We start from the raw sequence: 12,056 nt of genomic DNA, 5'->3' as shown, positions 1-12,056 counted from the left end.
ACGCGTGTCATAGGTTCGCCATCACTGGCCTATGTGATGATCAAATAGGCTCCAGTGAGGTCAACATCTTGGCAGGCAACACCAGGCCAGACTGCTATCACCCCTACTCCTCCCCAAGTTGCCTTCTTTCCCCCAGAGGACCTGAGGCCCACAAAGACTGCTTCTCCCAACACTCCAGCCCAAGTTCTTCCCACAATATCTTTACCACCAGCAAGGCAGGCACCTCTTTGGCTTCCACGCAGACACAACAGAAATCTCGCGGCTGCTTCAGTGCACACAGGGCCGGATTGCACACCAAGTACACTGGCAGGTCAGGGATGGGGAGAGTCAGCAGGTGCAGATGCACAGACAGACCTAGTCCTAAATCCTTCCCAGGCCAGGGACCCCCAAGACCCCATCAACACACAACCCGACACCCAGCTGGAGGTAGTCAGAACGCCCAGCCTCCCGAGCGGCCACCGGCCTGCCACGGTCCCCAGGCAGAGCCGCGGACGCCCCTGGGCTTACCCAGGTGGATGTTGTTGGTCAGGCGCTGATGCAGCCGCGCTGTCTGGATGGGCTTGTGGTACAGGGGCCACAGGGTGGGGTCACTCACCGCTGCCCACACATGAGGCAGCGGCTGGGACACCACCCCGGCCCCCAGGAAGCCATGCCGAGTGGAGGAGAACACCTTGTTGTAGAACTGCACCTCCTGCTCCTCACCCTGATAGCTGGGACACCGAGGCAGGGAGAGGAGAGGTGAGGCGGGTGCCAGGGTCACAGAGCAGCTCAGGGTGGAGAAGGGAAAGGAGGGAGGCAAGCAGCACAATGGGATGAGGACAAGACAAAGGAACTCACTTCCAGCCGGCTGCTGCCTGGCGACTGAAGAGATTGTGCAGATCACCTGAGCAAGCAGCCATCACCTAGGGACACAGTACCAAACCCGAATTAGGGGGAATGGTATAAACCAGACCCTGGGGTTGGTCACTAGTCCCCTTTTGCCAAGGGGAGAGCCACCGAAGACGCCACATCAGCCCTGCTCTTTCCCTCCCTGCTCTCCCCCAGCCAAGCTCTGTCCAAGGAGCCACGGGGACACGTGGGGCAGGTCCTCACATCAGCCAGACAGATGTCCACAATGCGCTTGGCCAAGTCCTGGTAGGAGGAGGAGAAGCAGCTTCCCAGGCTGGACACACTGGATGAAGAGCAGCAGCAACTGCCCAGAGAGGCTCTGCGACCTACAGTGAAGAGGAGGAGGTGGCACGAGCATCAGGGCCGGACAGCAGCAGCTTCTGAGGGACAGTGACTCCCTGGATCTGGCAACCTCATTCCCCAAAGTCCCCAAACCAGGCAGGTGATTGCCCCACCACTCACTGTAGACCCAGTTCTTCCAGGCAGATCCAGCCAAGTTCAGCTGACTGTTCCTCACTGCAGAACGGCCCCGCACATCCCCTACCCAAGCGTCTCCAGAATCAGGCAAGTTGGTATCCCCCTGCAGAAGAGAAGGTGCTCAGGGCCAGGACAGAGGAAGAGAGAAAGCAGACCGCCACGAAGCCAGTGCAGAATTACCTCCTCTGCCTCTGAAATACACCAGCACGTCCACCATAAACACTAAGGGAAAGACGGTCCCTATTGAGGTTACAGGCGGCCAGAGGCCCCACCAGGTCAACAGCAATAGAAACCAGTCCCTCACTCTTCAAGCCACAGGCTCACGTTGGTGGGAGAAAAGTTCCACAGGGGAACGGGCCTGAGAGGGCCAGGTGCCAGGTGCCAGTGGGCGGGGCCTCTGCACCCTGTGCAACAGGAGTGAGGCCCTGGCCGGAGCGGGGTGTAGTGTGGGCAGCAAGCAAAACCTGAGTGGGAGGTGGGCTGGGGAGGAAAAGCAACAGGCGGAGAAAAGCTTGACCTTGGCCCCAGCCCCAGCAATTAAGCCAAAGAAAGATCCTCCTTTGGAACCAGACAAGCATAATCCTCTGGGTCTGCGGTACAGTCACCTCACCTTTAACCTCAGCCAGTTCCTCAATGACATGACCTTGACCTCTGCTGGGTCTACCATACTACCTATCATCAGTTTCCAACACTGAGCTACTTTAAAGACACGATGAGGCGAACAAAGACAGTTATCTCCTCGCCTCCTTTCCTCCGCCTGCAAAATACAAGTGGCCTCTCCGACCTCAGGCAGACTGAGATCCTGGTCCGCTGCTCAGGAACCTGTCACTACTGATGCCTTTCTTCACTCACTGCCTCCAGCAATCCCTCTTTACTATCAGCATTAAGCAGGCAAATGCAGACAGCCCTCGGGTTACGTCGGACTCAGTGTACGTCGTTTCATGGCTACATTGCCATCTCCCATTTATTTATAAAAGAAGAGTTCCGTCATTTCGACATATGTACATATGTGCTTTATGTTTTTTATTATTTATTTACCACAAGTGAAGGTCAGGAATTGTTATCTTTCTTTAAAATTTTTTTTTACTGTTTCACTTCATTACTGCTGTGTATGTGCTCCGTGTGGGTGACGTGGGTGCTCATGTAGGTGGGTCTGACTTAGGCGAAAATCACTTTACGCTGCGCACCGTCTCCGATGTAACCCGAGGACCTACTATAGTCTCCCACCTTTAAAACCTTTCTCTACAGGCGTCTCTGCTCTCTCGCCCTTCAAAGATACCCTTCTTGAAAGGACTGTCATCTTTGCCATCTCCCACCTCTCACTCCCTTCTGGACCCACTTGAATCTGGCCTTTGCCTCGCCTTCCCACCAAACAGCCACTGCTGAGGTCCCCAGGAGGTCCGTGTGGCGGGGTCTGGCGAACAGCTCTCAGTCCTCAACTTCCTGAGCCTCTCAGCACACATCCACTCACTCAGCCAGCCTCTCCCTTTCACGTGAGATACTCACTTCCCCGCTCCCCACGCTTCTGGCTTCCACTCTCTCTGGCGCTCCCCTTCCTTCCCAGTTTCCCTTGCTAGCTCTTCCCTCTCAAACAGAAGTGGGTATTTGGGGAATTTTTCAAGATTCAAGCCCAGGCCTTCTTTCCTCATTATATAATATATTCCTAGGTGATCGATCCTACCTGTCCCAGTGCTACATTAATGACTTCCAAAAATATATTCCTGTAAATTAATAAATATTGCTGAGTCAATGGAGTCATCACCTGAAAAAAAGGTTGCATGAGAGATCCATCTCACACACATGCTAAAGTAAGTCCTTTATGCTTTGTGGCTCAAAACGATAAGGGGTGGGGGAGAATTTAATATTATGACAAGAAAATAAAACTTAAAAAATCTCATAGTTAAATCCTTAAACAAGGGCACAAAATCCAGAAGCCATGAAAGAAAAGATGGATAAAAACGAGACAACATAAAATTAAAATTTTTCATGTAGTAATACAGAAACTAAAAACAACTAGGAAAAAACACTGGCCTCTCAAATGACAAAAATGGATAATTTTCTTACTATAAAGAAGGGCCTCCAAAAAAAGGGAGAACCAAACAGAGAGATGGGCACAGGACGCTGGCAGTCAGAGCAAAAAGACCAAAGGGCTTTAACCATCTGAAAAGGCACTTGACCTCAGACACAAGAAGAGAATTGCAAATTAAAACTGAAATGAAATACTATTTATGCCTATCAGATTAGCAAAGTTTGATTATAACATTCTGTTAAGCAGAGTGTGGGTAGTAGGCACTGTTATATAATGTTATTTTAGAGTGTAAATTAGTATATGTATATATTTTGGGTTTGAAATATAGAATCTAGAGAATACAGTTCCCTTGAATCTTTCTTAAAGAAATTATGAGAGGGAGAATTATTAGGGTGGAGAAAGAAATGCCTGGCAAAGAACTATAAGTGAGCAGAATTCACTTAATCCAACACAACAAATAAAACTGTGAATGCAAACATCATAAACAATGTAGAAATACTGTAACAAAAGGTAAAGAGAAAAAGAGGTAAGAACGTGGAAATACATTAATCTCATATTTTACAGGCAAGCTGAAAACTGCTAAATCAAAAAATAAAGACATATAAAAGTGATCATGAAAACAATTTTAAAAATAAGACTCCCAAATTATGACACATACACCCCCAAAGCTGAGAAAACACAGACCACATAATGAGGCTAAAACAACAAAAACAATTTTTAGATACCCTTGGTATATTCATAATCAAAAAACCCTCAATAAATATAAAAAACAGAGATCATACTTTCTCTGAAGTCATGCATTCTCTTAATGTATAGCAAATAAACTAAAAATTAATAACAAAATCAGAAAACACAAGGGCTTTTCTATAAAAAAAAAAGTTTTAAGAAAATTCAACATTTAAAGAATTAACACCTATCCTTCACAGTTCTTTCAAAAAATAAAAGAGGGAACAATTCCCAACTCATTCTATGAGGCCAAATTACCCAGATACAAAAACCAGATAAAAACATCACAAGTAAAGTACAGACCCATACCCTGTATGCATATAGACACAAAAATCCTCAACAAAATACTAATAAAACTGAACCCAGCCACACATAAGGAATATTATACACCTTGAGTCAGTGGGACTTACCCCAAGAATACAAGGTTAGTTCAATATAAAAAAAAATCAATCAATGCAATACACAATAATAATAAAATAAAGGGAAAAATCCACATTATCATCTTAATAGATGAAGAAAAAGTATTTGACTATATTCAACACCTTTTCATGATTTATTCAATAAGCTAGGACTAGAAGGAGATTTCTTCAAGCTGATAAAGATTATCTATGAAAAACATACTTAATAGTAAACAGCTGGGTGGTTTTCTCCTAAGATCAGTAACAAGACAAGGATGTCTACTCTCAGCACTTCTACTTAACACTGTACTGGAGATTCTAGCCAAGGCAAGTAGGCAAGAAAACAACAACAAAGGCAGATGATATGATCTTATATATGAAATATCCTAAGGAATCTACTAAAAAACTATCAGGACTAACAAATCAGTTCAGCAAGGGTACAGGAGACAAAATCAATATACAAAAATCAATTGTATTTCTGTATAGCAGCAATGAGCAAACCAAAAATGAAATTAAGGAAATAAGTCCATTTATAATAACATAAAAAGAAAATACTTAGGAACAAACTTTTAAAAAAATATATTGTTATTGATTTTAGAGAGAGGAAAGGAGAGCGATGGAGAAACAGAACCACTGGTGAGAGAGAAACATTGATCAGCTGCCTCCTACATGCAGGGACTAAGCCAGCAACCTGGGCATGTGTACTGATCAGGAATCAAACCATAACCTCCTGGTTTATCGGTCAACACTCAACCACTGACCCACACCTGCTGAGCCTTAGGGACAAACTTAACAAATGAAAAACTTATACTCTGAAAACTACAAAACACTGTTGAAAATAAAGAAGACCTGAATAAATGGAAAGATATCCAATGTTCATGGATCAAAAAACTCAAGATGGCAACATTCCCCAAAATTAACTACATGTTCAATGCAATCCCAGCTGATTTCTTTGAAGAAATTGACAAGCTGATCTGAAAATTCATATGGAAATTCAGGGACCCAGAATAGTCAAAACAATCTTGAAAAAGAACAAAGTTGAAGGACACACTTTCCGATTTCGAAATATACTATAAACCTAAACAGTAATCAAGATAGTGTATTGGCATAAGGATAGACATATAATTCAATGGAACAGAGTTAAGAGACCAGAAAAAATCCATACAATCTTAAACAAGGTTTTAAGATTCAATGGGAGAAAAGAATATTTGTTTGAACAAATGGTTCTGGGACAATTGGATATCCACATGCAAAAGAATGAAATTTGACTCCTAACTCTCATTATATACAAAACGTCATTCAAAATGGATCAAAGACCATATATAACTATATAACTATTAGAATAAAATATAGGCATAATATTTATGACCTTAGATTAATCAATGGTTTCTTAGATATAAAACCAAAAGCCCAAGAAACAACAACAAAAAGAACTGGACATCATCAAAATTAAAAACTTTTATGCTTCAAAGGATACCATCAAGAAAGTGAAAAAAGAGATCAACCGAAGGACTTGTATGCATGCATATAAGCATAACCAATGGACACAAGACACTGGGGATTAGGGGAAGCTGGGGGAATGTCAAGGGGGGGGGAAAAGGAGACATATGTAATACTCTGTAATACTTTAAGCAATAAAACAAAATTTTAAAAAAATGGAAATGCTTGTTTAAAAAAAAAAGTGAAAAGACAATACACATAATGGAAGAAAATTTTTATAAATCATAGAACTGATAGAGGACTTGTAATAAAATATATAAAGAATCTAACTCCTATGTATATACCAAAGAGAAATGAAAACATGTGTTAACAAAAACTTATATAATGAATCGTCCTAGCAGCATTATTCATAACTAGAGGCCAGGTGCACAAATTCGCACACCAGTGGGGTCCCTCAGCCTGGCCTGCGGGATCGGGCTGAAACTGGCTCTCCGACATCCCCGTAGTGGTCCTGGATTGCAAGAGGGTGCAGGTCAGGCCGAGGGACCCCACTGGTGCACTATCGGGGCTAGAGAGGGATGCAGGAGGTTGGCCAGCAGGGGAGGGACCCCAGGAGGGCTCCAGGGCTTGCCTGGCCTGTCTCGCTCAGTCCCAATCAGCCAACCAGACCCCAGCAGCAAGCTAACCTACCGATTGGAGCGTCTGCCCCCTAGTGGTCAGTGCATGTCATAGCGACTGGTCAACTGGTTGACTGTCTTCCCCCTGGTGGTCAGTGCAAGTCATAGCGACTGGTAGACCGGTCAACTGTCTGCCCCACTGGTGGTCAGTGCATGTCATAGCGAACAGTAGGGCGGCCTTAGCATATCACTAGCATATTACGCTTTGATTGGTTGAATGGCCGACTGGACGACCAGACACTTAGCATATTAGGTTTGTATTATATAGGATAGGCAGAAAGTAGAAACGACCTAAAGATCCATCAACTGATAAATGGATAAATAAGATGTGATATATTCATACAATGTGATATTATTGGCCATAAAAGGAATGAAGTTGTGATATATACGACCATGTGAACGAACCCTCATGGGTTGAATTACTGTCCTCCAGAAAAGATATGCTGAAGTTTCTATGAGTGTGACTTTATTCGGAAATGGGGTCTTTGCCGGGGGCCCTGTGTCCTATGACTGGTTTCATTTTAAATATGTGAAGACAGAGACAGAGATGCAGGGAGAACATCCAGTGAGGCAGAGACTGGAGTGACGCCAAGGACTGACTACAACCACCAGAAGCTCGGAGGGAAGCATGGGACTGGCTCTCCCCTGTGGTTTCCAAAGGGAGAATGGTCCTGTCAAGGCCCTGACTTCAAACTTTTAGCCTCAAGAACTATGAGAGAATAAATGTCTAATGTCTTAAACCGACCTGCCTATGGGAATTTGTTATAGCAACCGTAGGAAGTTAATGCAAATCTGAAAACAGCATGCCGAGTGAAAGAGCCAGTCACAAAGGCCCAATACTGTATGAGCCCATTTACACGAAATGTCCAGATTAGTGGTTACCTGGGGCTGGGAGCAGTGGGTTTGGGAGTGACAATTAATGGACATGGGTTTCATTCTCAGGTGATGACAACGTTCTAAAATTGTGCTGACGGATACACAATTCTGTGAATATACTGAAAGCCAATAAATTATAACAGCAACAAAAGAATAAATGAACTATAGTAAAGAAGTGCTCAACAAAAGGATGGGCACATTAACACGTTAAGCGCCCAGCCTGTTTTGTCTTACGGATGGAAAGTATAGTGTTACTCACCGGTGACTGACTGGGCGCTTAACGTGTTAAAAGGGCATAATCTGAAAGAACTTCAAATAATAAAATCTGGAACAATCTGAAAAATGAAATTTATAATGATACTTACTGGCCTATAACACATAAAACAAAATATTTATGAGTCCAAACTGAATAAAATAACTTGCCTGACTAGTGTGGCTCAGTGGTTGAGCATCCACCCATGAATCAAGAGTTCACTGGTTCAATTCCTGGTCAGGACACATGTCCAGGTTGCGGGCTGGATCCCCAGTAGGGGGCGGGCAGGAGGCAGCCAATCGATATTTCTTATCAATGTTTCTATCTATCTCTCTACCTTCCCCTGTCTCTAAAAATCAATACAAACATATTTTTAAAATAAAAAATAAATATATTTAAAAATAAAGTAATTAAAACTCAATAAAATACATAGGGAGAGAAAGGATAACACATCCTTATAGAAAAAAAATCAATTAAGAAATGTAGAAAAATAAGGGAAATGCAAAATTGTCATTAAAACACCACAGTGAAAATTTTCTTAGGCAAGATACAACAATGGATGCTAAAATAAGTGAGAAACAGTTTGAGAAAAAAACAGGACATTTGTAAAGTCTCCCAAGATGTTTATTAATTATAAAGGGGAAAATAGTGACTTTTCAGTGGAGAGACCCCAGACACCACTGTAACTTCAAGATTAACATCATCAATAATAAGACACAGTGACATCACATACCCTCCCACCTAATGTGGTAACAATAAGGCACTGTGCGGGGCATATATTTGTTGTTTCTCTCAAATTGTAATTTAACTAGTGTCCTGTATTTTCCTTTGCTTTATCTGGCAACCCCAACATAATTTCTGTGGTATTCTTGCCAAAAATGCATAACCTCAATCTAATCATGAGAAAACAGCAAACAAATTCAACAAAATTACTAACCACGAGAAAGGGAGAGATGGAGAAATTATCACAAGAAAAAGTAACTAATAATAATAGAACAGAAATTAACAAGTTTGAATCAAAATTGACTCCAGAGAGATGGATGGAAAATCTAAACCAGGAGTTGGCAAACGTTTTCCGTAAAGGGGAAGGTAAGGCGTATTTAAGGCTTTGTGGACCATTACAGTAGTTGCAACTGCTTGCCTCTGCCATTGTAGCATAAAGCAACCAACCACAAACAACACATAAATAAATGGGTGAGGCTGTATCCAGTAAAACATTATTTAGTAAAATAAGCAGTGGGCCAGATCTGCCAAAGGGACATAGTTTGCCAACCCCTGATCTCAACAGACCACTTTCCACAGAAGAAACTTTTCAAAGAACGAATCCCCCCAAAACTTGCCAGTTTCATAGTATAATTATACCAAGTTTTATTAAAAGATTTTCATTCTAAAAATGTTTTCACCTTCCATCCCCTTTTCCCTCTCACACCTACCTTAACGCATTCTGACGTGTTTGGGGGTATATCTTTTTGTTTGTATGTGTTCTTGCAAAAAGGATTGCTTTGAGTATATGTAGTTTTTTTTTTTTAATTAAATCTTTATTGTTCAGATTATTACAGTTATTCTTCTTTTTTTCCCCCATAGCTCCCCTCCACCCGGTTTCCACCCCACCCTCTGCCCTTATCCCCCAGCCCACTGTTCTCATCCATAGGTGTACGATTTTTGTCCAGTCTTTTCCCGCACCCCCCACACCCCTTTCCCCCGCAAGAATAGTCAGTCCATTCCCTTTCTATGCCCCTGATTCTATTATAATCACCAGTTTATTCTGTTCATCAGATTATTTATTCCCTTGATTTTTAGATTCACTTGTTGATAGATGTGTATTTGTTATTCATAATTTGTATCTTTACCTTTTTCTTCTTCTTCCTCTTCTTAAAGGATACATTTCAGCATTTCATATAATACTGGTTTGGTGGTGATGAACTCCTTTAGCTTTTTCTTATCTGTGAAGCTCTTTATCTGACCTTCAATTCTGAATGATAGCTTTGCTGGGTAAAGTAATCTTGGTTGTAGGTTCTTGCTTTTCATCACTTTGAATATTTCTTGCCACTCCCTTCTGGCCGGCAAAGTTTCTGTTGAGAAATCAGCTGACAGTCGTTTGGGTACTCCCTTGTAGGTAACTGACTGTTTTTCTCTTGCTGCTTTTAAGATTCTCTCTTTGTCTTTTGCTCTTGGCATTTTAATTATGATGTGTCTTGGTGTGGTCCTCTTTGGATTCCTTTTGTTTGGGGTTCTCTGCGCTTCCTGGACTTGTAAGTCTATTTCTTTAACCATGTAGGGGAAGTTTTCTGTCATTATTTCTTCAAATAGGTTTTCAATATCTTGCTCTCTCTCTTCTTCTGGGCACCCCCATAATTCAGATATTGGTACGCTTGAAGTTGTCCAAGAGGCTCCTTACTATCTTCATATTTTTGTATTCTTTTTTCCTTTTGCTTTTCCGGTTGGGTGTTTTTTGCTTCTTTGTATTTCAAATCTTTGGCTTGATTCTTGCGATCCTCTAGTCTCCTGTTGGGAGTCTGTATAATATTCTTTATTTCAGTCAATGTATGCTTAATTTCTAGTTGGTCCTTTTTCATAACCTCGAGGGTCTCACTAGATTTCTTGCAGATCTCACTAAATTTATCAGCGGTTTCTAGAAAATTCTTGATAAACCTTATAAGTGTGGTTTCGAACTCTATATCCAGTAGTTTAGTTTCCTCCATTTCTGTCATTTGTGACCTGTTTCTTTGTTTCCGCATTTTTTATGCTTCCCTGTGTTGATACAGTGGCTTTCTGTGCTAGGTGTCCTATAGGGCCCAGTAGCTCAGCCTCCCCAATTACCTGTTGTGGACACTCTTGGTGCACCCCTTTGTGGGCTGTGTGCACAGTCTTATTGTAGTTAAGCCTTGATTTTTGTAGGTATCACTGGGAGGAATTGACCTCCAGGACAATTGGCTGTGAGAATCAGCTGTGTCTGCAGTGGGAGAACTTTTGTGCTGGAGACACCCTTATGGGGCAAGGCTTGCTTCAGTGGGGCTTTGGTGCTCACTGAGTCTGCCCCCTGAGTGTGTCCCTTATGGATCTGAGGAGTTGTAATCTGGATGGTCCCACTCTGACCACTGGGTACACTGGCTCTTGGATCTCTAAGGAGGTGCTAATTTAGCCTCTGCCTGAGGCTACCCAGCAGGAGCTATGGAGAGATCTGCAGGTTCCTCTTCTTTGTTTGGGATTTGGAGGTGCCCAGATGAGGCCCAGCTGTGAAGCAATGCAAGCTGCTGTGGGGCTTTGGGCCTTCTTTTGGATGTTCTGGGTCTCTCTGACCCAGCTGCAGTTTGTTAGGTAATTTTAGATTGCAAAGGGCCAGACCTTTCATATGCAAAAGCCTCTTCACACAACTTGGGTGGGGCGGGGTCTCAGGGGATCAACAGGGCAGAGCAAGCAGCTATGGCTGCTCCTCATTCCTACCCTAAGAGGCTCCGCATCTCAGTATCCCGGTAATCGCTGAAAGCACCTCTGAGAGAAAGCCGCCCTCGAGTTCCGACCGATGCCAGACAGTCCAGTTTCTCCCCGTATGAATCTGGGTCTCCAGAGACTCACCCAGAACTGGAGTTCAGAGCAGTGGGGAGCTTGAGACTCCCTCCGAATTGAAAAAGACAACCACGTCCTCAGTTGCCAGCCCTTTCCACGTGTGCCTCCGTACCTCTGCACTTTACTTCCGCACCTCCTCTGAGTCTCAGTGTGCTTTTCTCTTTCCTTCTAGTTGTAGAATTTCCACTCGGCCAGCCTTCCTGTGGTTCTGGATGATGTCCGTTTTGTCTTTTAGTTGTATTTTTGAAGTGGTTGTGCAAGGCAGCAATTTCTGGTGTTTACCTATGCCGCCATCTTGGTTTCTCCGAGTATTTGTAGTTTTAATTTATACAAACAGTGTTATGCCTCACTGTTTCATAGTGTTTTCACTCAGTGCTTTGCCTAGGAGTCCACTTTATCTGCTGACTCGAACTCTTTCTTAGTCTTCCATGTGTGCACTGATCACGTTTTACCTATCCAGTCTCTCAGTGACCGATTCTCTAATGCAGCGGTTCTCAACCTGTGGGTCGTGACCCCTTTGGCAGTCGAACGACCCTTTTACAGGGGTCGCCTAAGACCATCCTGCATATCAGATATTTACATTACGATTCATAACAGTAGCAACATTACAGTTATGAAGTAGCAACGAAAATAATTTTATGGTTGGGCACAACATGAGGAACTGTATTTAAAGGGCCGGAAAGTTGAGAACCATTGCAATGGCTTCCAATGCTCTGCCACTTCAG

At 43.1% G+C, this 12,056-nt stretch overlaps 1 protein-coding gene across 6 annotated transcripts in view; it reads right to left on the bottom strand.

Annotated features, from left to right (window-relative positions):
• STARD9 (StAR related lipid transfer domain containing 9) overlaps nt 1–12,056 on the bottom strand; it is a 101,143-nt gene that overhangs the window by 2,385 nt on the left and 86,702 nt on the right. For 2 of the 6 annotated variants that reach the window (XM_036298917.1, XM_036298925.1), the window contains exons 27-31: nt 1,351–1,468; nt 1,093–1,214; nt 838–902; nt 508–710; nt 206–303 (exon numbers count right to left, since the gene is read on the bottom strand). In XM_036298917.1, coding sequence (XP_036154810.1) covers nt 206–303; nt 508–710; nt 838–902; nt 1,093–1,214; nt 1,351–1,468 — 606 coding nt within the window. Of the gene's footprint in view, nt 1–205; nt 304–507; nt 711–837; nt 903–1,092; nt 1,215–1,350; nt 1,469–12,056 lie in introns of those variants that run through there. The other 4 variants (XM_036298922.1, XM_036298928.1, XR_004966030.1 and 1 more) reach the window with 3 other exon arrangements.

This window comes from Myotis myotis, unplaced genomic scaffold (assembly GCF_014108235.1).
Source record: "Myotis myotis isolate mMyoMyo1 unplaced genomic scaffold, mMyoMyo1.p scaffold_m19_p_1, whole genome shotgun sequence".
NCBI lineage: Eukaryota > Metazoa > Chordata > Mammalia > Chiroptera > Vespertilionidae > Myotis > Myotis myotis.
This window is presented reverse-complemented; position numbering and strand designations above follow the sequence as displayed.